A 22,117-nucleotide genomic window follows, 5' to 3' on the forward strand; every position below is an offset into this window, starting at 1 on the left:
TCAAAGTTCTTCTGAAATTGAAATAAAATCATTTGATTTAAAAAATTTTCCTGTAATTTCAAGAAAGAATTACCTTCAAATTTGTTTTTATATCATTTTAAAATTAATTCTCAAGACAAAGTTCATTGGCAGCTACCAAAATTTTAATGATATATTTAAAATGATATTTAATATGCGTTAAAATTCCATCATTTTTGTATATAAGATGAATAATAATAATAGTTGTTCAGGAACTGAAATCGGTGACTCCGTGAAATAACTTATTTATATCACGGTTCCGATTCCCGACCATAAAACTATTTAATATACCTTTTTAAACTTAAATAATGATTGACTTATTATTCATGGTAAGAAAAGAAATCCTTATATAGTGACTCATATATGCTATTTTTCTCGACAATACTTTCCCGAATATTTGAGTTTTTGGAATGCCGGAAATGCATTCATTATATATCATGAATTATTATAAGGAACCGTGGGATAATATATAAGCACGAAAAATTTTTACGTATGGGTCATCGTCAATTTCCATAGAATTCATTATTATTTCTAATATGTCAGGTAAATTTTAAGATAATTTTGATAACAATTTATTATCTTTCATTCTGAAATACTATAAATTTATATTTTCAAAAAAAAATGAAAGAAATGCAAAATCCGTCTAATTTGTGAAAACATACTTATCGTCACCTAAAATCTGCTAATGAATTCTCATCTCTTTGTTATAACCAAATAATAGATATGACTAATAACCCACCGAACTTAACAGCTAATATTCAAAATTTATGTTACACCACCCACCAGTGTTGTAATTCGGACGGGACATGCCTATAGACAGGACAGGACGGATACGTCTGGAACAGTCCAAGAATTTAGCCACGTCATTAGGACATTAAAAAAGTCGTGATGTTTAATTTGGTATTTCCATAATAATTGATCAAATTTAATAAATTATATCTTATTAGAATCGTCTTGATGAGATGTATTGAATGGTAGTTATTTCATCACTCTAACATTAATATCGATGGAGTTATGATTGTTTAAATTTTTTAATTATTTTATTATTTTGTAATCTTGAACAATTTCTTGGATAAGTTATTGGACAGAACAATTCTGCCATGTACAACACTGTCACCCACTATTCGAGATATTGGGCAAGCAGGACTAACAGTGCACTTACTTCGAAATGAGAGTGGTAGGTCTCATAATACACGATGACAATTCTTCGTCAGAATTGGATAAAAATTAAAAATTTTTTATATTTTGCAGATTTTGCTTATGAAAAGATAATAAGATAGTATTAGAACTTTTAAAGAAAACGTGCGAAATAATTATCTACGATTTGATGACGTTCAAAAATGTGTAGGATGGCTATCACAATGCATCAAAAATATTTTCATGGATATGATAAAGTTATAGTCGATGCACAGTCATGGTTCCACAAATGAAGTTTTGTCAAGTGTTATCTTTGAACATTTCAAGATTCCATGGACGTATTGTAATGCGGATAATTCTTTTTAAAACCATCTCTTAGCTGGAATATTTGAATCTTTTTTTTTTTAATGTAATGTTTATTAATATGCTAAAATAAGGCAAAATTGAACGTATGCTGTGTCATGTGATGCTCATATCGCGTGATCTTACTTGCGGCCATCACCTGATCTTGTAGATGCTGCAAAGATTCCATAGGGGAGAAGATTGCAGCCTCACTCTGAATAGAGTGATCTCACTCCAAAGGATTAATATTTCCTAATATTGACCATTCCCGTTTTCTTACAACTTATTGTAGATGTTCCTTTCAACCTAAGAATACAAATTGTCCTACATTTTTTATATAACAAACACGCGCGTAAACATAATATTCATGTAAGAGCACCATCTCATCAATATAAAAACATGTTCAAGCTATGATAATTATAAAAGTTTTTTTTTCCGGTATTAGTATTTGAAACTTTATTATAATGAAAAACGATAAGCTTTAAGATTACATAGAGTTTTTGAAAATTCTTACGAAAGATCGATTAGAGAACGTTAGAATCTGTTAAGTATTTCAATGTTGTCACTTTCGGAATCATCCCCAAATTATTTTTCAGATCATCTAATCCAAGTCCCCAAGCAAAACCAAATTAAAGAAGAAATATAAGAATGAAGCTTTATAACCATATTTGCAACTCTGAGTCTTATAGTTTATAATCGATCTCCAACGATGATTATACGCAAAATTATCATACGAAGTAGTCTAAGAATAACCATGAATAAGAAGACATAACTATGAAGGAACTGCTTCATCATCACTATAACCACTAGAGGGTTCATTATTAATAATGTGAATGATGGAATAGAATCATCCGGCATTCATTAAAATCGATGCCATCTAATTTAAATTACCAAATAACCGGAGATACCAATATCTTAACTACCCAAGTATTGCCAACATACCCATGCGACTTTGCCAGCATATTTAAAAACCTAACCTTATATGCTTAAACTTTTGTTTCAAAATACTCAGCTTCAAAGATGTTCTAATTTGATATGATGTACCTCTTAAAGTGTTATTGCTTTGCGGGAAAATAATGTATATGAAAATTTCCAAGAAAAATAGAGTGTACCGGCACCATACTCCGTGTGTTATCATGGGACATTACTCGTTCGAGCGCTTATATCTCCTTTTTTACAATCCAACTGCATCTTTACCATCAAATGCTAAATCAACACGAGGCTTGATTCAGTACAAATTCCTCATATCCTTTACTGCAAAATAATGTTGGAATATAATAATATTTAATATATCCTTTATTATCGCACAATTTTTGATGCTATTAAAGAATTATTAAGTAATGCAGATATATTTAAATATTGTGTATTGACTATATAATAGAAAATGGTGGGTTAGAACCGGAAATACATATCTTTTTAAAAATCTTTTCTTCACTGCATTCTGGTACGTCCACGGCTTGTTAATTCTTGTTCTTGGTCGTAAAATATTTTCTCACGAAAAGGTAAATAACACAAAAAATTCTCAAAACTCCCCTAATTTTCCACATGCGCGCGACAATTCTCCCTAATCATAAAGAGGTGATACTCGCGAATGCACTATATTGGGTCAGTAAACCTTTGCAAGAGCTCTGCGCCTGTGCCGACTATTTCCTCTCCGACTCATGTGGATAAAAAGAAACTAACAATAAATAATAAATAATAACTAGTAGTTCTGATTATCTGTGTTCCGATCAGCTGTCACGATATTTCTTATAAATTTTGATGTTTTGGCATCTTTTACTCTTAAAAAAATGGCAAATAATTTACCAGACTTATGTCTTCAAAATATATTCAAACATTTGAATTACGACAAAGCTTTATATCCTTGTACATTAGTTAATAAACAATGGAGTTATTCTTCTATTCCAGTATTATGGTCAAATCCATTTATTTATGTATTTGAAGGACGAAAACCTTTAAATTCTTTAAAACCTTTAATAGATACTTATTTATCTTTTTTACCTCAAAATCAACAAGAAGAACTTGAAATTAAACCAAAATTTAATCAAAACTCAATAATGTTTAATTATCCCGTTTATATTCGGCATATATTTTTTTATTTTATTTATGAGGGTGTAAAATATTGGTGTAATCACTGTAATGTATCAAATATTATTATTAAAGAAAGAAAAAATCAAATTTGTAAAGCATTAATTGAATCTTTTTTTATTAAATCTTCAAAGATTGATACATTTGAAATTTTTGAATCTGATGATGATGATTTTAAAATTTCAGATATTTTTGGTTCCATTTCAAATATTCAAAAAATTCAAAAAATTCGTACATTAATTATTGCAAAATGTTCTGATATTTCAATTTTGTTAAATTTAACTCTAAATGTAAAATCTTTAAAACTTTTTACTCTTTATAATTTTGATTTAGTTAATAGTTTAAGACAATTTGTTCAATCACAAAAAAATTTAACTGATATTACATTCTCCTTTCCACCTAAACTATTTCCAACTTATTGGGAAATATTTCATTCTTCAAAAACTGCTACATCAACGGTAACTTTTATTGAATTTATTCATATTCAATTTCCTAAAAATATTTCTTTGATCTATCATTTAGCTCTTTTTACGAATTTACAATATCTTAAATTTCGTGCTTGTGATTTTGGTTATATTCCAAATATTAAAGAAGATCAACTTATACAAGAAATCAATTCAAATTATCCTTTGGCTTTTAAAAAATTAAACACTATTATTATTATTGAAGATTCTTATCTTAATTTAGAAATATTAAAGATTCTATTACAATTTTCGGGTGAAGAATTATTATCTTTAGAATTATTTGAGGTCAAAATTAATAAATTTAATTACATTATAAAATGGTTGGAAGTTTTTTGTCCAAATTTAAGAAGGTTGGTGATTGTGGATAAAACAAATGATAAATTAGAAATAGTGGGAATTCATGATTTTTTCCGAAAATTTAATAATTTATCATATGTAATTATTAATGGAGAAAAACATTTTGTTACATGATACTGTAAATATCACGTTATTAATAAACGTTTGTATTTCGTTGTCAAATGGCTTAACTACTTTAATTTCGAATTAGTACTACTGTATTAGATAGAAACCTCCTCAGCCTAACGCCAATGCCAAAGCATCAAACCACCAAAACCCTCCTATTCTAGCAATTGCTTGTATTGAATTACCAATAAAATCTTTATGCCTATTAAATTCATTATCAATCCTACTTAATCCGCTAAGAAAATCATCATAGTCTACTTGAGCTGGCACAATATATTCGGATACATTTTCTCCTCCATCCAATTGATCATCATCATCATCAATCGATAGTGAGTCGGATTCTGAATCCGAACTATCATCCTTAAACCTTCTTTGTCTATCGTACCGAGAATGATCATAAAATGAAACATTCTCACCACGATATCTTGTATAAAGTGTACTAAATTGTATTGTTAGTTCCAGGACATCCAATATAGAATTGTGAATCGAAATCGCCTATAAATTAAGTGATTTGTTAGCAACTTTATAATCAAAAAATATATATATATATATATGTTTTGTACAAATAAAATGGTTATCTACATTTTTATTTAACAAACACCTATCATGAACAGTGAAAATATAGTCTCCATGTAAGGAAATCATTTCATCAATATCAAAAACCTGTTCAAGCTTCTTATAAAAGATTTCTGTTTCCGATAGTAGTATCTTAAAAATTTTATTATTTCAATGATAAGTTAATTTAGTATGATGAAAAAAAAAAAACGATAAAACTTTAATAAGAAGATCACTTACAGTCCTCATAGCATAATCCCATATTGCATTTAGGAACCATATTAACTTCATCCTTACGCCATAAAAAAGTATCATGGCTGTAGAATTATCTTGATTTCGAGAAAAAGATAACCTTTCTAAAAGATATTTTGATCGCTTGACTTGCAACAAAAATATAAATATTCGTTTGTACATTTCTAATGTATTACCATGAATAATATTATTAAGTGGCCAAGGTAGCTAAATTAAAATAGAAAGTTTAGCTAACATAAGAAAAGACGAACAAAGTTTATAATTTGAACACTTACTCGATATTCAAAAACAATTTTTTCGAATACTCTAACTGTTTTTGTATTTGGCTTTTTACCTGCTTCGTCATCTACCCAGACGCTGACCGAATTCTTATCTAACCATTTAAAGTCCTCGATAGTGTTTAAAACTACTTCGTTCAAGACATAGGAATCATACCACATCTGTTTCTTATCTATCTAATAAAAAAGAAGATAAATTTATTACTTGAATTTTAGCATAATTTGCAACACGAAAAAAATACGTAAATGATTGAACGAACTCTATCAAATAGCACATCACTTAATCGATGCATTGTTTCTCCTTGTTGCATAAAATAAATTCCTGCAAGTGCTCTTAAATGTCTCCAAAAATGACACTGTTTAACTAAAGCATCATAAACTTGTTGTCCTATTCGCATATACCTTGGATGAAGATATTCCTCAAACTTTTCCCTGAATCGCTCACTGAGAGGATAAATTTTTATCATTGGATCTATATTTACATGTTGATTCCCCTCATCGATTTGTTCATGTTGTTCAGTTTGCACTTGAGATTTATTCCAAAGTGGAAAAAGAGCTGAAATTGTCTTTGGATACGTTTCAATAATGACATTTAAATCGGTAAGATTATCTATCTCAGGTAGATTAACGTATTCATTCTCATCCTTCATAATCTCATTATCATCTTTATGTTCTTGTTCAGAATTCTCGACCACATGCTCAGTTTCAATAATGTTGTCGTTCTTATCACTACTTTTATGTTCAACATATTTCTCCATGTGAACCATCTCGTCATGTATAAAATCTTCTTCAAGGGGATTGTTTAACAAATCAAGCTCTTCTGATTTCCTTAAGTTATTCAAATCAAATAACAATAAGGATTCAATATCAAATTCAAATTCCTCTGGATTATATTGAAAAGTCATTTTGTGCAATTTTTCTTCCTAAAACGAGTATTTTAAATAATTAAATGTGAGCCGATAACATGAAAATTCAAGAAATTCGAATTTGTAAGTACCTCTTTAAGTTTTAAAGACATTAGCAAATTTCTTGCTTTACCGGAAAACAATATGCGCCTTGCAAAAGGTTCCAAGAAAACTGGTAACAAATCTTCTCGAATCTTATACATATACTGCCAATACTGTGACGAATTTTTATTAATGTTCGGTGTTCTGAGATATATAAAGAAAGGTTAATTTATAATGACAGATTGTGAAATAAATAAGCTCATAAATTTTTAATTACAAACCTGACCACGAAAAACTCATCTGCAGGATCATGACATGTTCCCGTACACATCCAATCATTCATCATACGAACAAATGGCGCAAATGAATTATCGAGATGTTTTCCAAGCATTATGAAAATTGAATTATTTCCAACAGTTTGATGTGTAGAAGTCTCTTCATATAATCCCGAAAGAATATCATGAGCAATTTTTGACGGTGTTGCTGATGTATTCTTGGATTGCTTAAAAGTATTTTCTTGATAATAAAGTTCCGGTATATCTAAAATATGAGAATGATTAATAGGGGTCAACTATTAAATTATTTATCCAATAATATGTAAGTACCGTTTAAAATAGATTTCTCAACAAGATTATATATAACAGTAAACTCGTAAAGTCGGCTCATAAGTTTGCTTCTTAGATGCAAAAGAGAAATATATGTAACCTGATCTAAACAATTCGAATAAAAATTATCATAAAGATTAATTTAAATAACAAAATATCTTTCGTAATAAATATATATATATATATAACAACCTTGAGATTTTGCGCGATCAACTTGATACTCTAGTTCAAGATCCGCTAACAATTTGTCAAACTTCCAGACCATTTTCAAAATGGAAGCAGCAAATGCTTGCGCTGTTTGTCCATATAAAGCACAAGATTCTCTACATATTCTACAGAGAAAAAATTATTATTATTTTTTTTTTCAAATAATTTAGTAATATAGCAACAACATGGTTCTTACTTTGAAGCAATTGTTCTTAGTTTGACTAATTTACTTCCATAATCACAAAAAAACTCCAAGATAGCTCTGAATCCACTTTCAGTTAAATGCATCAACATTATGTTACTTTTAACCTATTTTGTTCATTTGTGTAAGTAACGATTATAAGTCGAATTGATAAGATTATATTATTTTAATACCTGAAATTTTCCATTCTCTAACTGAAGAAACAAATAACTTGGCCTACCCGATAACATGAACAATACTTCACGTATTGCATCGAGCTCAGTTATATACTTTGCCCGAGTTGGATCATAAAATAGATAACGTTCATCTTGACTATGATGTTTAGCGAGTACGGGAGCTTCAATTATGAAAGAAGATTTAAATTTCAAATAATTAAGACAAGTGGCTTACTGCAATTACATAAGATTACCTTACCTAAGGTACAAGCATCGTTAAAACTAAACTCGGTCTCTATTAAAAATGAACATTTTTTAATATGTTTTATAATCTAATCATAAAACAAATTATAAAAGAAACCATTCATACCAAATATTTCGGGATTACTATGAAAATCATTTCTCCAATATTGTTTCGATTCTATTTCTTGAATAATATCGTAGTTTATATCAAACTCTAACACTTCATCTTTTTCATTTTGGTGTTCAGAATTTGATACATTCTTTTGTATTGACTATAATCAATAATAAATTAATGCGTTGAATATTCAACATTATTTATTTGCATTTACATTATATTATTAATAATTACAGATCTTCGAGAGTTTTGTAAGTTAACAGCTCGATCACCCAATCTCTCTCTAATCCATGCTTGTACATCAAAATTTCCCCAATCATCATCGTCATCATCATCATCAACATAATTAGATTTTATTTCCCAATGTGGACCTTTTAGTGGTTCTTCGCGAAATATATCTTCAACATTTAATTGAGTTTTTAACTTTGGTTTCGAAAGAGAAGGATTAAATGGGATTCGAAGAGGTGATTCTGACAAGTTTAATATAAGATTCAAAATATCATAACGCGTGTGAATCTATAAAAATTAAAAAGATGTCAATCAAAAGAATATAATGACACGTCAAGTTTTATGAATGAATAACTTACGGGAATCGAACCTTTATGAACTGGGCGATTTATGTACGTAGTAAACATTTTTTCTAAATAATCGGCTTTATCATCTTGTGCGTGTAATCGAAATTTTTCTATCAAACTTAATAACAAAAGATCAATAAAATAGTAATCAATAAATATAATTAATTTAATTATATTAAATTTTGCATACCCTTCGTAACTTCGTGATATATCTTTGTGACCTGCACTTCCAAATTTACCGTATTTGAAGGTTGAATGAACATTATTTACAAATTTTTTATAATTTTCTGATCCCGGCTAAACATGTAAAATGCAAACATTATTTTTTTTTATCTATAATAAAGTAAATAAATAAATTATTAACTAAAAAGTATACGAACCACTGTACTTGTTAAATGTTGTACAAGTTTTTCAATTAATGAATTAACAATACTCGACATGACGAGAAAGAAGGTATGATGATCAAATTTGTTACTTTATTTTTAAACCCTACATTTATCGTTCCAAATATGGATAAATTGATTGTCTTAAACAATAACAGATAAACCTATCTTTAGGGCAATAAAGTTGGCACACTATTTTTATTGGACGATAAATAGTGGATAAGACCAATCCAAAAAGTTTTTCTAGAAAAGATATCTAATACTAATTAACGAAAAATTATAAAATCTACGACTTGATATATCTAATACTTTATTAACGTCTTCAATAATTTAAAATCTCTGATGAGTTGATCCATATGAAAACGTTTATTTCTACGCGTTTCTTGAATTCTACCTACACGTGATCTATCCATAAAGAACGTTAAAAAAAAATATTTTTAAATACTCGACGATGTATGCGTTCCAGTAACGGATATGCATATTTCCAACCGGCAAAAAAAGTTGGTAGAAAATTGTTTTTGATTTTTTCGCGTACTTGCCTTTACAATTCAAATAGATACTTTATAGAATCTTTTGAATGAAAAGATTTCTCTGCGCCTATAACGTACTTCCCTTCACATATCGATTTTTTTTACCAAAGAATGTGTCTCTAAATTTGAATAGAACGTAAATCATTTCTCTACACCAAAACATAATTCCCAAATATTTATATAAAACTCTACAAAGAATAACTTATTTTTATAACTTTTATTATTATAAAACTATATATAAAAGAATTCCAACTATACACTACATACAATTTATTTTTTGAAAAAAAAATAAACAAAAAAAAAAGAATACAAATTTCTAACCTTATATATATACTCTAATATACAAAAAAAAAAAAAGTACAATCCCAAATGAAATATTACTAATAATAATAAGATTCCTTAGAATTATCAAGACTAAATATATTCAATTTTCTTAAAGTATATAATTCATCTATTTTTTGATGCCATTTTACCATTTCAGTACCAACAAAATCATGATCAAGAGTAGCTTGTTTTGCATAAAATGATACAGATAATTCAGTAATATTGGGGCATAAAGATAAAATCTTATTATTATTACTAGTAATAACTTCAAAATCTGTGAAATTAAAGCCAATTTGGTTTAAGGATTTACCATATTTTTCAATTATTTTTGTAGTAATATCAGAAGGATAATATAAATAAGATAAATGTAAATTCCTTAAGAGAGGAAAATTACATTTCATAATAGAAATTGATAAACCTCCACAAAAACATAAACAAAGTGTATGTAATTTATTAAATTGATTTATGATGTTAATGGAAGGTTCAGTAAGTTGAGCGTGAATAATTTTTAAAGATTTTAAGGATTTTTTATGAGAATGTAAAGAAGAAAAGATAGGATCTGAACCATTTGATATATTTGCGATCGTAAATTCATTAATATAATTTTGAGATTTAATTATCGTTGAAATTAATTGAATGAGTTCAGGGGTGTAATTCAAGGGACTTAATCTAAAATCTAAACAACGAAGATCCTTGCAATTTGATGAAATAATATCTAAAAGTTGAATAATGTTTTGTGATAAAGGTGTAAATAAAACTTTAAGTATTCTTAATTGTGATAATAATATATTAAAATTTGTAAATGCAACCAATTCAGGAGTATCAAAATCATTATTTAAAATGATACTTCTTAAATTTGTTGACATTCTAGTAAATAATTGAAATAATATCGAAATAACGATTTGTGCCATAATTGGTTTATGCTCTTGTTTTGTTTCCCTATCACACCATTTAAGTACCGTCGAAGAAACAACTCTTTCTAAATCTTTAAATGAGATTTCATTTAAAAAGAATGGATATTCGAAAAGAGTTCTTCTTGGAATAAGATTCATTACGTTTAAATATGGTTTTAAATTAAAGTCCAGTAAAAAATTTTCTTCTTTGTTCAGACATAATAAGTATGTACGAATTAACCTATGACTGTTTCGTTTCGGAAGTTGTTTAAATGGATTATTCCATAAAAGTGGGACAACATTCTGACACCAATATCTATTCACTAAAAGCGATGAATGCAAAGAACTAGTTTCTTGTACATATTTAAGTATTTGTTGCATTATTTCAGGCGGTAATGTTGGCAGTGTGACCTTTTCAGGTCTATTTAAAAGACTAACAATTATATTTAGAAAATATCGCATTGTTTTTAATTAATATAGATTAAAAAAAGGAATATTTTTGGAAGAAAATAAAAGATAAAATTTATAAACGACGAGAACGAAAAATACCGAAAAAAAAAATTTATATATTTTTTTATATAAACAATGGAAAACTTGTTCATATTCTGGTAAATAAATGCGGCTGATTGTAATAATTTGAATTAAACAATTACATTTTGACGAATATTCAAAACTGCGCCTGCATAGTAGCACGAAACTAAAAGTGGGGCATTCGTTAATAGTATATAAAACAATGGATTAAATAAAAAATCCGATCGCACGGTAATTTTGATTACAAATTTAATAAACGAGCGAAAGCAGAACAACGATTGGGCTGGTTTACAGAAAAAACGATCGTCTACCTGCGAATTGTAAAGAAAACCATTCGTTTGTTGTCTGTCTGTTCTTACATTTTATTTTATCGGAATTATAATAATTTTATGTAACACGTGACGCCCGTATTATTGTTGTAATTATTGCATACATCATGCATCATTGATGTAACGTTGAACTCGAAATAGAAGGAAGTATAATGAACCCTATTGTTCTATCGATTTAAGTTTGGGTTTTTACGGAAATTTTCAATGATTGGTCATTTTTACTGCGCCATATCACCGTCAAAATAATATATTAACATGCAAACATGCAACGTATTTTTACTAAACCCTAGAATTGAGTAAATGTGCTATAATCCGTATCAAAATATCATCCAAGAAGGAAAATTCATGCCCGAAAAAATTGTTCTATAACGACAAAGGAATAAAAGAACGCAATGTACATTATTACAAACGAAGAAAGTCTTTGACTAACCAATCGTGAAATGTATTGAAAATTAAGTAATAAAAATATAAATAAGCACTTTAAATGGTAACTATGTGAATCATAATTTGAAATTTAATGAACAGATGTTATTAATTTATAAAATGCTTTTAAGTTCCTTGAAATTCTGACATTTCTTCCCTTTTCACGAAGATTCAATAAATGATATTTTCTTATTATTTTTTTTCAAAACATATCGCATAGATGCTGATGTTCATTCAAATCATTATCGGTATTACTGCAAATTTTATACGTTTACCGAGCGTTTAGGTTTGCCTAGCAAGGTAACGCTTTTGGAGTTGAACCCTACATATAGGATTTTACCCGAAAATTTGATACCATTTTTTCTTCCATATTAGCTGTCGTCATTAGTTAAGTCTTTGGCAAAATTCGGTACTGTGACTATCCAATTTTCTTGACAACTGTCTCCTGCGCTAGATTATCTTGCTAGAAGCAGTCCTTCCTTGTTGGTTTTTGTCCAATAGTATCGGAAAATAGTATAAATGTTAGTAATTATCACAAATTTATCCTGAGACAATAGAGTGTAAATTGAAATTTATTAAATTAAGGTAGCAAAATCCGAATTCCTAAAGACAATAAAATATATAATTAAAATTATATAATTCATATACCCAGATAATTTTATTATTTACCAAGTAGATTAAGCATATATTTAAATATGTGAAATGTATATATGGTCAGCGTTTACGTTGTTACATTAGGTAATAATATAAATGTATATTATAGTCATCATTAAAATAATTCTACTGAAACTTTAATCCAAAATTTAATTACAAATATTTATTTGTTCAAGATATTTCTTATTCTTTGTGTGCATCGTACTGTTTATACATGTATTGTTTGGCATCTGTTTATACGTCGGTCGTATCGCATACAGTATATTTTTCAATATTCCTGCATCGAGTTATGTAGGCTATTCCATCATTATTTATTTTTCTTTTTTTTTATCCATCCATAGGTGAAATCTTAACATCTATCGATTACTACAATTATGTATTGCTATCCTAATAGTTTGATCGATCATATATAAACGAGAGGGATTTGATCAGCAGAATTCTTTTATATTTCGGAGAATTCCAATGTGTTTGTCAACATTGAGTAAGAAGGGCCTGAAGGCAATAACTACGAAACCTTTTTATTTTCCTGAAGATTCTAGATGGTGTTAAACCCGGATTACTCCATTAAACAATCTTTTTTTTCCAGAAATTCATAAACAAACGTTGCCCCAAAGGTATTTTCTCGTGTGCAAAACGGTACGCTGATCCACAAGCCGGCCGAGAAAAATGTTGCAAAAAAATGCATTGAAAATCAAATTCTCTTAGATAAAAACATTTACCCATCGTCTACTCCCTCTTTTAAAGAAAGAAGTTTAATTTGAGTGTGATAGTAAATCTCTTCAAACCATCTTTTTATCAGTAATACGTGATACAAAATTATCATGTAATCCTTCTAGTCAGCACGTGCACTAAGCATAATTTATATATTTCTTATCTTTCTGCAAGAAATGTTAAGTATTAAAACAAATTTAGGACTTTTTAAGAAATCAAACGATTATCCTGATTTTAGGTTAGCCGAATGAGTGAACGACATTTAGTAACACCATATTATAAAGTTTCCAATAATTACAATCGATTCTTTTGAATGAAACTTTCTTACCCTTCACGTAACCATATTAAGATAAATTTGGTGAAAAAAGGTAAATTGGCTTACATTTTGATATGTTGTGCAAAATTTAGATGAGATTTAACATTGAAATTTTATTGTTTCCCGGATTGGAAATTGATATGAGCACATGACGCCATAAAGCATACACAGTTATATTTTATGAGTTCACTTAATTCTAAATTTTCTTTCTCATAACAACGATTTAGCAAAATGAGTAAAATATGCTCGGAAACAGACTCGGAGGTAGAACTCAATAAGGAAGAGCAAGGTGATACTGAGATTGATTTGAAAAATCCAGACCACGCTTGTCATGCCGTCGACTCCTTAGATTCAACTATAGGAAGTAGCTATTCCCTTTGTGGACTTACCCAAAAATCTACAATCACCTCCGAAACATTACTATCTGAATTGAGTGTTCACAAAGTCAAAAGAATTGAACGTTATGCCTATGAAGCCGGTGATGATCGTTACAAGAGCAAGAGCAAAAGCAAAAGCAAAGAAAATCCTAGTACTGACTCTGTTGATCCCGCAAGCAAAAAAGAGGCTGATGCAATAGCTTTACGAGAAGAGGCTATATCAGAAACGCTTACCACTATCAAAAAGTCTCTAAAAGTTGACTTATGTTTTGTGTTGGACTGCACTGGTTCCATGTCAAGCTATATCGATGCTGCAAAGAACTGTATTCAACAAGTGGTGGAACACATGGAGCAAATAAACCCTACCATCAAACTCTGGGTCGGATTCTGCGGCTACCGTGATCATTGTGATGGCTCTGACCGCATACAAATATTAGACTTCACTGACTCATACTCAATATTCAAAAGCTATCTCTCAGACAAGGTAAAAGCCACAGGAGGTGGTGATGCACCAGAAGACGTCTTAGGCGGTCTCGATGCTGCCATTGATAAAATGAAATGGACTCACAGAACTCGTGTTCTTCTCCATTTAGGGGATGCACCACCACATGGTCGCCGTTTTACAAATAAATATGATGCCTATCCAGATGGTGACCCAAATGGCTTAACCGCAGAAAGTGTGTTAGAAAAAATTCAATCAGAAGAAATTCTTTATTATTTTGGGAAGATTACAAGTCTAACCGATAAAATGATCGATGTATTCCGCGATATAATTGGTGAATTCTTGATATTTGATCTCAATGTGGATGGTGAGGATCCAAAGGCATTAACTACAAAACTTTTTGAGGCTGTCTGTTCATCTATAACCTCCTCCGTAATATTGACAAGTTCCGAAGCGGAAAATATTTACAGACGCAAGCGGAAGAATCTTGAAAAAGACCCACAAAAACCTGCTGAATGGGACACTCTCCCGACCGAAACTGGAAAACTTTTGCATTATCGTTTCCCAAAAACTATAGCTGATATTAAGAACCCATATTACTTTACTAAACCGAATCTCGTTATTAAGAAATTTACTTATAAACGCGCTCCGAAACCATTCTCTTCGGGTTCTGAACGATACGCTTATTTTGCTCTCAATCTTACTCGTGAGCCGGCTGAGGAAATTATTATAAAAGAATGCGTTGAAATTGGAAAAAAAGCAAACTCTCTTGAACGATATCTTGAGATGATAGAAACTTCAACCATTGCCTATTTTCTCTCAAAGCAATTCAACGCAGCCGCTAAACTACTTGATATCAAGAAGAAGGTGAATTTCCTCAAACCGCAAGCTTTGCGTCATAAGGACGGCGGTGAAGTTAAAGTTAAAGACGGCGGTGAAGTTAAAGTTAAAGACGGCGGTGAAGTTAAAGTTAAAGACGGCGGCGAAGTTAAAGACGGTGGTGAAGTTAAAGACGGTGGTGAAGTTAAAGACGGCGGTGAAGTTAAAGACAGCGAAGGTGACAAAGAAGGTTCCAATATTCAATGCTACACTATAGAACCGATGTTTCATGAAACATTTAAACGGTTTAACATAAATAATGGAATTATTAAAGAATACCATTCCACTCTTGAGGCATTCGCTCATTTTACATACGAACAAACAAAAGGTTATTTAGTGGTTTATGACCTACAAGGAATTGAGATTGACGGTCAGTTCTTGCTAACAGACCCAGCAATACATTGTGAAGATAAATTAAGGTTTGGAAAAACAAATCTTGGAGAAAGAGGTATCAAGGAGTGTTTCTTAGCAAATCACAAGTGTGGCAACGTGTGTGAAAAGTTGGGTTTGGCTAAGATAGGTGACTGAAGCTAGATTCGGCATGTTGTATTTTTATATATTTTAAATCACATGTACAGTATTTATGTGTTTTACTAAGGGACGTGAATATTACTATTATGATTATTAAATTTTTAACTTTGGTTTAAAACATGCATTAATCAAGAAATTAAAAAAAAAGGTCTAGGATATAATATCCTGTACAGTGCTAAGATAATAGTATATAGTTATGTATAAAATTTCTATAGTAAAAAATTTTTTGAATCTATTTATATACGTAATTTAAAAAGAAAATAATGCTGGGCAAAGTTTAACATATAGCAGTAATTCAACCCACTCGATAGTTAATAGCTAACACAAACTATTGTATTAAAAAAAAATTCACAATAAGGTCTGCTAAACTAGCATTTCATTCTTCCGCCATACATTTTAAATTGAATTAATTTGAAGGGAAAAAATTTCTTTAGCCAGTTAAAGTTTTTTTTTTAATCGGTTAAAAAATGACAATTATTCGATAAGAATTAAGATTTTCAACTAGTTCTTTTATTTTCTCTTTATGAAAAGACACATAAAAGTCTACATGAGAAATATTGAAAATACAAAAAATTGTACTTATTTATTTATTAATTTGTGATATTATTAAAACTAATCTACAGTCAATCTTAATCAAAAACAGTAGATTTTGTCCTTCTGCATGTTTACCGTTTAACAAATCTACACGTACACGTAATATCGTGAAAATATATACGTCATTATCAATATCGATACATTTACCCTAGCAAATTGTTCAAATGAAATTGATTTTATATATGAAATTATTATGAAACCGTTTTATCTGGAGTTTCGACGAATTGCATGGACCATTAAAAAAAAATTGATATTTATAGCATTGATTTTATTACGAGATGATTAACTTGACCTCTTTATTATAAATGTATCGGAAATTTATTAATTCGAGCCGAAATTCTCCTAAATAAAATTTTTTGTCAATTCCGCCCAAATGAATACATTAAATGTACATTTCCTTGCAGAATATAGGTTTACAATCAAATGAAATATTTTATTGTACAAAAATGCACAAAATATTAAAATTAGTTTAGGAAATAAAACAATCATCTTGTTGGTTTTAACCAATTAATATTGTAAAGCCCCAAATTCTTTTTAACATTAATCCATTTTAAGATAAATTTGATAAAAAAAAGGCAAGTTAATGAATATCATTTCGTTGTGCAAAAAAACAAAGAGAGATATAACATTTAGGTGTTATTGTTTCTCGAATTGGTATAAGTATATGCGCACAACGCCATAAATAAGATCCAATCCTCACAGGAAATTTGTTTCACATAAAATTGTACACACTCAATATGACAGTATGTCTGTCATAAATAGTTTTCTTAATTCCTTATATTCCCAATTATCCTCTTCTAATATTATTACTTCTAACGAAATGGATAAAACTGACTCAGATACTGAGCTCGATATCGGAAAACGTTGCCTACATAATCGAACTACCAGCTCTTTAGATTCTTCTGACAAAAGTTACTCTCTTTGTGGGATTTCTGTAACAGAAACTGGCACCATTTCTGAGACACTCATATCCGAATTGGGTACTGAGAAACTCGCAAAAGGGTGTCTTGAGCGCTATGCGGATGAGGCTGGTGACAGTCGTTATGCGAGCAAAAATATTTCTATCACCGACTCTGTTGACTCCGTTAACTCTGATGATTCATTAGAAGCTGAGACGATAATTTTACGAGAGGAAATTATATTCAAAGCAATTCAAAATATAAAGAACTCGATGCAAGTCGACCTATGCTTCGTGTTGGATTGCACGGGTTCCATGACAAAATATATCAATGCTGCAAAGAACTGTATCCTACAGGTGGTCCGTCATATGGAAAATACAAACCCTAACATCAAACTCTGGGTCGGATTCTGCGGCTATCGTGATCATTGTGACAACTCTGATCGCATACAAATTTTAGACTTCACTGACTCATACTCAAAATTCAAAAGCTATATCTCAGACGAGGTAAAAGCTAAAGGTGGTGGTGATGCTCCCGAAGACGTCTTAGGTGGTCTTGATGCTGCTACAAATAAGATGAAATGGTCTCACAGAACACGCATTCTTCTTCATTTGGGCGACGCTCCGCCGCACGGTCGCCGTTTCACCAATAAATCTGATAGCTATCCAGATGGTGACCCAAACGGTTTAACTGCAGAAGGCGTGTTAAAAAACCTTCAATCAGAAGAAATTCTTTATTATTTTGGGAAGATTACAAATCAAACCGATAAAATGATCGATGTATTCCGTGATATAATTAGAGAATTTCCGGTGTTTAATTTTGAAAGTGATTGTAAGGATCCAGAGGTATTAACTAGGAAACTCTTTGAGGCAGTCTGTTCTTCCATAACTTCCTCTGTCACATTAACTAGCATCACAGACGAAAATGTTTATGTACGCAGTCGAAGGGAACTTGAGATGGATAAAAATGTACCTGATTGGAAAATGCTTCCGGTCAATACTGGAAAACTTTTGCATTATCTTCCTCCGAAAACTTTAGATGACATCAAGAATAAAAAATATTTCAAAAATAAATCGAATTTAATTCTCCGAAAATTTTCTTACAAACTCGCCCCGAAACCATTCTCTTCAGGAGCAGAACGTTACGCTTATTACGCTCTTGATGCCACACGTGAGCAGACTGAGGAAATTGTTATAAAAGAATGTATCGACCTCGGAAAAAAAGCAAATTCTCTTGAACGATACCTCGAAATGATAGAAGTTTCCACTGTCGCTCACTTCCTTTCAGCAAAATTCAACTTGGCTGCCAAACAAATTGGTATCAAGAAAAAGGTGAATTTTCTCAAATCGCAAGCTTTGCGCTATAAAGATGGTTCCGATGTTCGATGTTATGCAGTAGAACCGAAATTTCGCGATGGTTTGTTTAAACGATTTAACGTAAACAGAGGAGTAATTAAAGAATACCATTCCACCCTTGAAGCGTTCGCACATTTCACATACGAATATACAGGAGGTTATTTAGTGGTTTATGACTTACAAGGAGTAGAGCTCTCTAATAAATTTTTGCTAACAGATCCGGCAATACACTGCAAGAATCGTTTAAGATTTGGGAGAACAAATCTCGGAAAAAGAGGCATTGAAGTTTGTTTCTTAGCGAATCATAAGTGTGGCAATGTGTGTGAGAAGTTGGGTTTGGCTAAGATAAGCAAATGAAGTTAGACTTTACGTTTCTGATAGTATTATTATAAATTATTTACTTATTTTTTACTTTTTATATTGCAAAAAAAAAAAAAAAAATTTATTATTATAATTTTATATTTAAAGTTTATTTTTTCTTTTGGCCTCAATAAGGTATTTATCATAAGTTTAGGATATGAGATATTGTTATATAAAGTGCGTTATATTGATTTTACTATCAATAAAGTATAATTTTTTGACCTTTATATAAAAAACTATAGATACTGGAAATAATTGAAAAAAAATTCCAAGTCTTATAATCATCCAATTCATTATTATTCGCAACTTAATATCTTCAGAGGTTTGCTGTGGCACAGAGTTGATCTATAAAGCTCGTATTAAACGAGACAAAACGTATTTTCTGATAATACCTGAAAAGAACAAGAAAGATTTATCTTTTTAAAGTAAATTAATCACTCACCAGATATTTCTTTTAAGAAATTTCAAAATCTAATATGATGAGTAAAAAGAAAATAAGTTTACAAAAAATCATTTGAGCTATTATGATACTATTCATAATAATTACGTGAAATCACGTCAATGAATTAATGGTTTTTTTTAAATATATAATTTCCCTTCACATAATTTTATTATAAACCTGAATTGAGTTCGTGAAGGTCTCAATATATGCTATAAGAAAATTTTGCTCGAAAATAAAACATTAGTTTTGCGACCAGTTGCGTCGAATATTAAGAAAGGACGACTTGATGATGAACACAAAATAGGAGTATTTATAGACTTTATATAAATCGGGAAAGATCTAACCGCATATATTATGAGTATAAAAAACTATTTTTATCTCTATCGCGACTACATTAAAAGGCTTAAATCAAATATATTTTAAGCATATATTGCATCAAATTCTATCACCATATGAAAAAATATGTTGATTTTGCATTAATGATCGTAATTTATGTTAACTTTCAATCACTTTATTATTTTCACTCTAAAAGAAGAATTTAAAAGTAACCAGTATTTAAACAGAACAGGTAATAAATATAAGTATGAATGCTGTTGAATCAACAATCGAAAGACAGCTAAACTATGTTTAAATAATATAATTGATTACGTACGTAAAATAACACTATTATTTCCGTGATATATGAATTACAGCTTTTATTTAGGTTAATCATTTCTATTCATTGGCTTCAAAGCATTCATTATGTGAATAATGGGAAGACCTATACTCTCTAATATAGCAGTTTATTTGTAAAATGGGAAATGGTCGGAAAAACAATTTTTTCTCACGATGGTTGTGGTATTGATTAAATCAAATATAGTAATTTAACAATTTTTAATCAAATTAATAATGATGTTCCTCGTTTTCTAAAAAAAGATAAGATTCCGTAGCACGTTTAATAAGGGGTATTTTTAGAAATCACAAAACTGTTGAAGACGTAAATGTAAACATAAAGACATTTTCTTAAATTCTATATAAAATCATAAATTTTCCTTTTCAAAAAAAAAAAAAAAAAAGAAAGATTTTTTTTTTCGAGTTATGAATTTCTTTCGATCGTAAGAAAAATATATATATAAATAAATAAATAAATATATACATATATATAAATATGCCTTCTTATTGTCTTTTGTTCAAGACCGCTCGTGACCTTCTTATTAATAGACCGATCAATAAAAAAAAACGGAGAAAGACAACAATTTCTGATATTCCGACTGAATGCATGCAACAAATTTTTTATTATATTCAATTACAGGAAGAAGGAATTTATTCCGCTCTTTTAGTTAATAGATATTGGTGCAGAAATATAATACCTCTTCTTTGGGAACATCCGTTTAAACGTTTTTCCAAAGAGTATTATTCTCAGCCTAATAAAAGTTCTAAAAATCATATTCTTCGAATTTATCAACAATCGAATAATAAATTATTATCCACGTTATTTTCTTGTTTATCTGAAAAAGATAATTTATTATTGGCTTCTCAATTATCTAAATATCGTATTAAGATTCCTCAATTTCAACAAGCTTTATTTAATTATTCTCGTTATCTACAAGAATTTTCTTATAGTGATTTAGAATTAGTCATTTTTTCTTTCCTTCAACGTTGGTATACAAATGGTTTATCTCATGATTCTTTTTACCCTCAGATTCATTTGATTTCTACTACTTTATGTAAATTATTTTTTCAAAAATCTAATTTAAATTCTTTATACTTTGAAAAGAATTTTCCAGAACTAGATATTCCTAATTTCACTGAAATTGAAAACAAACGTCCCGTTTTCTCTCAAATTACTCGATTTTCTTTTACTTATTCTGATCCTATTACGCAAAATGTTTTGAAATTTTTAAAAATTGTTTCAAATTTTTGCACTCACATTAATTTTCTTGAATTTAAATTAAAATCTTCTGATTATAATATCGAAGTTAGAAGAGTTATTGTCGATATTATTAAATCACAAAATTATTTAAAACATTTTTCTATTGAACATATCAACAAAGATGGGATAGAACCAATCATTCTCTCATTAAAGAATCATACTATGAATTTGGTTTCTTTACGTCTATCTCATGTTCAATTTACGGAATCTAGTATAAGTTTAATTTCACAATTTAATAATTTAAATTCACTTATATTGGATAATTGTGAAGGTCTTTCTAATGAAATTCTTTATTCTCATTTCCTTCTTAGTAAATTAGTTATTAATTCACGTCAGCAAGATATTACTTTACCTTTGTTAAAAAAATTTGGTAAAAATTTAAAATCTCTTGGTCTCAGTATTTACGATTTAGAAATTGCTGATAAATTATTAAGTTTTTGTCCTCAAGTTAACGAAATCTATTTAAATATTTGTGTTGAAAAGACTGAAAAATATTGTGATTATGGAGAATTAAAAAAAATGGAAGAATCCTGGAAAAATGCTATTAAATCTGCTTACTCTCATAGAAAAATTTCAGTTCTTTGAAT

At 29.5% G+C, this 22,117-nt stretch overlaps 6 protein-coding genes across 6 annotated transcripts; 4 read left to right on the top strand and 2 right to left on the bottom strand.

The window, feature by feature from the left end:
- Nucleotides 1-3,287: 3,287 nt before the first annotated feature.
- On the top strand, nucleotides 3,288-4,520 carry OCT59_003935 (uncharacterized protein; the record flags this gene model as incomplete). The annotated part of the gene is made up of 1 exon (XM_025324804.1): nucleotides 3,288-4,520. The coding sequence occupies one exon, from the start codon at nucleotides 3,288-3,290 to the stop codon at nucleotides 4,518-4,520; it is 1,233 nt and encodes a 410-aa protein (XP_025184329.1).
- A 102-nt stretch (nucleotides 4,521-4,622) lies between these two features.
- On the bottom strand, nucleotides 4,623-9,085 carry OCT59_003936 (uncharacterized protein; the record flags this gene model as incomplete). Its single annotated transcript, XM_025324803.1, has 17 exons — nucleotides 4,623-5,006; nucleotides 5,094-5,219; nucleotides 5,307-5,525; nucleotides 5,594-5,773; nucleotides 5,857-6,519; nucleotides 6,594-6,747; nucleotides 6,825-7,083; nucleotides 7,149-7,253; nucleotides 7,341-7,480; nucleotides 7,552-7,664; nucleotides 7,731-7,894; nucleotides 7,972-8,007; nucleotides 8,083-8,227; nucleotides 8,305-8,586; nucleotides 8,658-8,763; nucleotides 8,836-8,942; nucleotides 9,026-9,085. The coding sequence occupies 17 exons, from the start codon at nucleotides 9,083-9,085 to the stop codon at nucleotides 4,623-4,625; spliced, it is 3,243 nt and encodes a 1,080-aa protein (XP_025184328.1).
- Nucleotides 9,086-9,938: 853 nt separating this feature from the next.
- Nucleotides 9,939-11,237, bottom strand: OCT59_003937 (uncharacterized protein; the record flags this gene model as incomplete). The annotated part of the gene is made up of 1 exon (XM_025314812.2): nucleotides 9,939-11,237. The coding sequence occupies one exon, from the start codon at nucleotides 11,235-11,237 to the stop codon at nucleotides 9,939-9,941; it is 1,299 nt and encodes a 432-aa protein (XP_025184327.1).
- A 2,733-nt stretch (nucleotides 11,238-13,970) lies between these two features.
- On the top strand, nucleotides 13,971-15,965 carry OCT59_003938 (uncharacterized protein; the record flags this gene model as incomplete). The annotated part of the gene is made up of 1 exon (XM_025314811.2): nucleotides 13,971-15,965. One exon carries the CDS (start codon nucleotides 13,971-13,973, stop codon nucleotides 15,963-15,965), a length of 1,995 nt encoding a protein of 664 aa, XP_025184326.2.
- A 1,311-nt stretch (nucleotides 15,966-17,276) lies between these two features.
- OCT59_003939 (uncharacterized protein) lies at nucleotides 17,277-19,401 on the top strand. The gene has a single exon (XM_025314810.2). The coding sequence runs from the start codon at nucleotides 17,308-17,310 to the stop codon at nucleotides 19,171-19,173; it is 1,866 nt and encodes a 621-aa protein (XP_025184325.1). The 5' UTR covers nucleotides 17,277-17,307; the 3' UTR covers nucleotides 19,174-19,401.
- A 1,364-nt stretch (nucleotides 19,402-20,765) lies between these two features.
- On the top strand, nucleotides 20,766-22,115 carry OCT59_003940 (uncharacterized protein; the record flags this gene model as incomplete). Its single annotated transcript, XM_066147960.1, has 1 exon — nucleotides 20,766-22,115. The coding sequence occupies one exon, from the start codon at nucleotides 20,766-20,768 to the stop codon at nucleotides 22,113-22,115; it is 1,350 nt and encodes a 449-aa protein (XP_065996607.1).
- Nucleotides 22,116-22,117: the final 2 nt, after the last annotated feature.

This window comes from Rhizophagus irregularis, chromosome 12 (assembly GCF_026210795.1).
Source record: "Rhizophagus irregularis chromosome 12, complete sequence".
Lineage (NCBI taxonomy): Eukaryota > Fungi > Glomeromycota > Glomeromycetes > Glomerales > Glomeraceae > Rhizophagus > Rhizophagus irregularis.

Bases quoted from the DNA above. Each gene is read 5' to 3' on its own strand.
- OCT59_003939 (XM_025314810.2), top strand. From the start codon at position 17,308: ATGTCTGTCATAAATAGTTTTCTTAATTCCTTATATTCCCAATTATCC.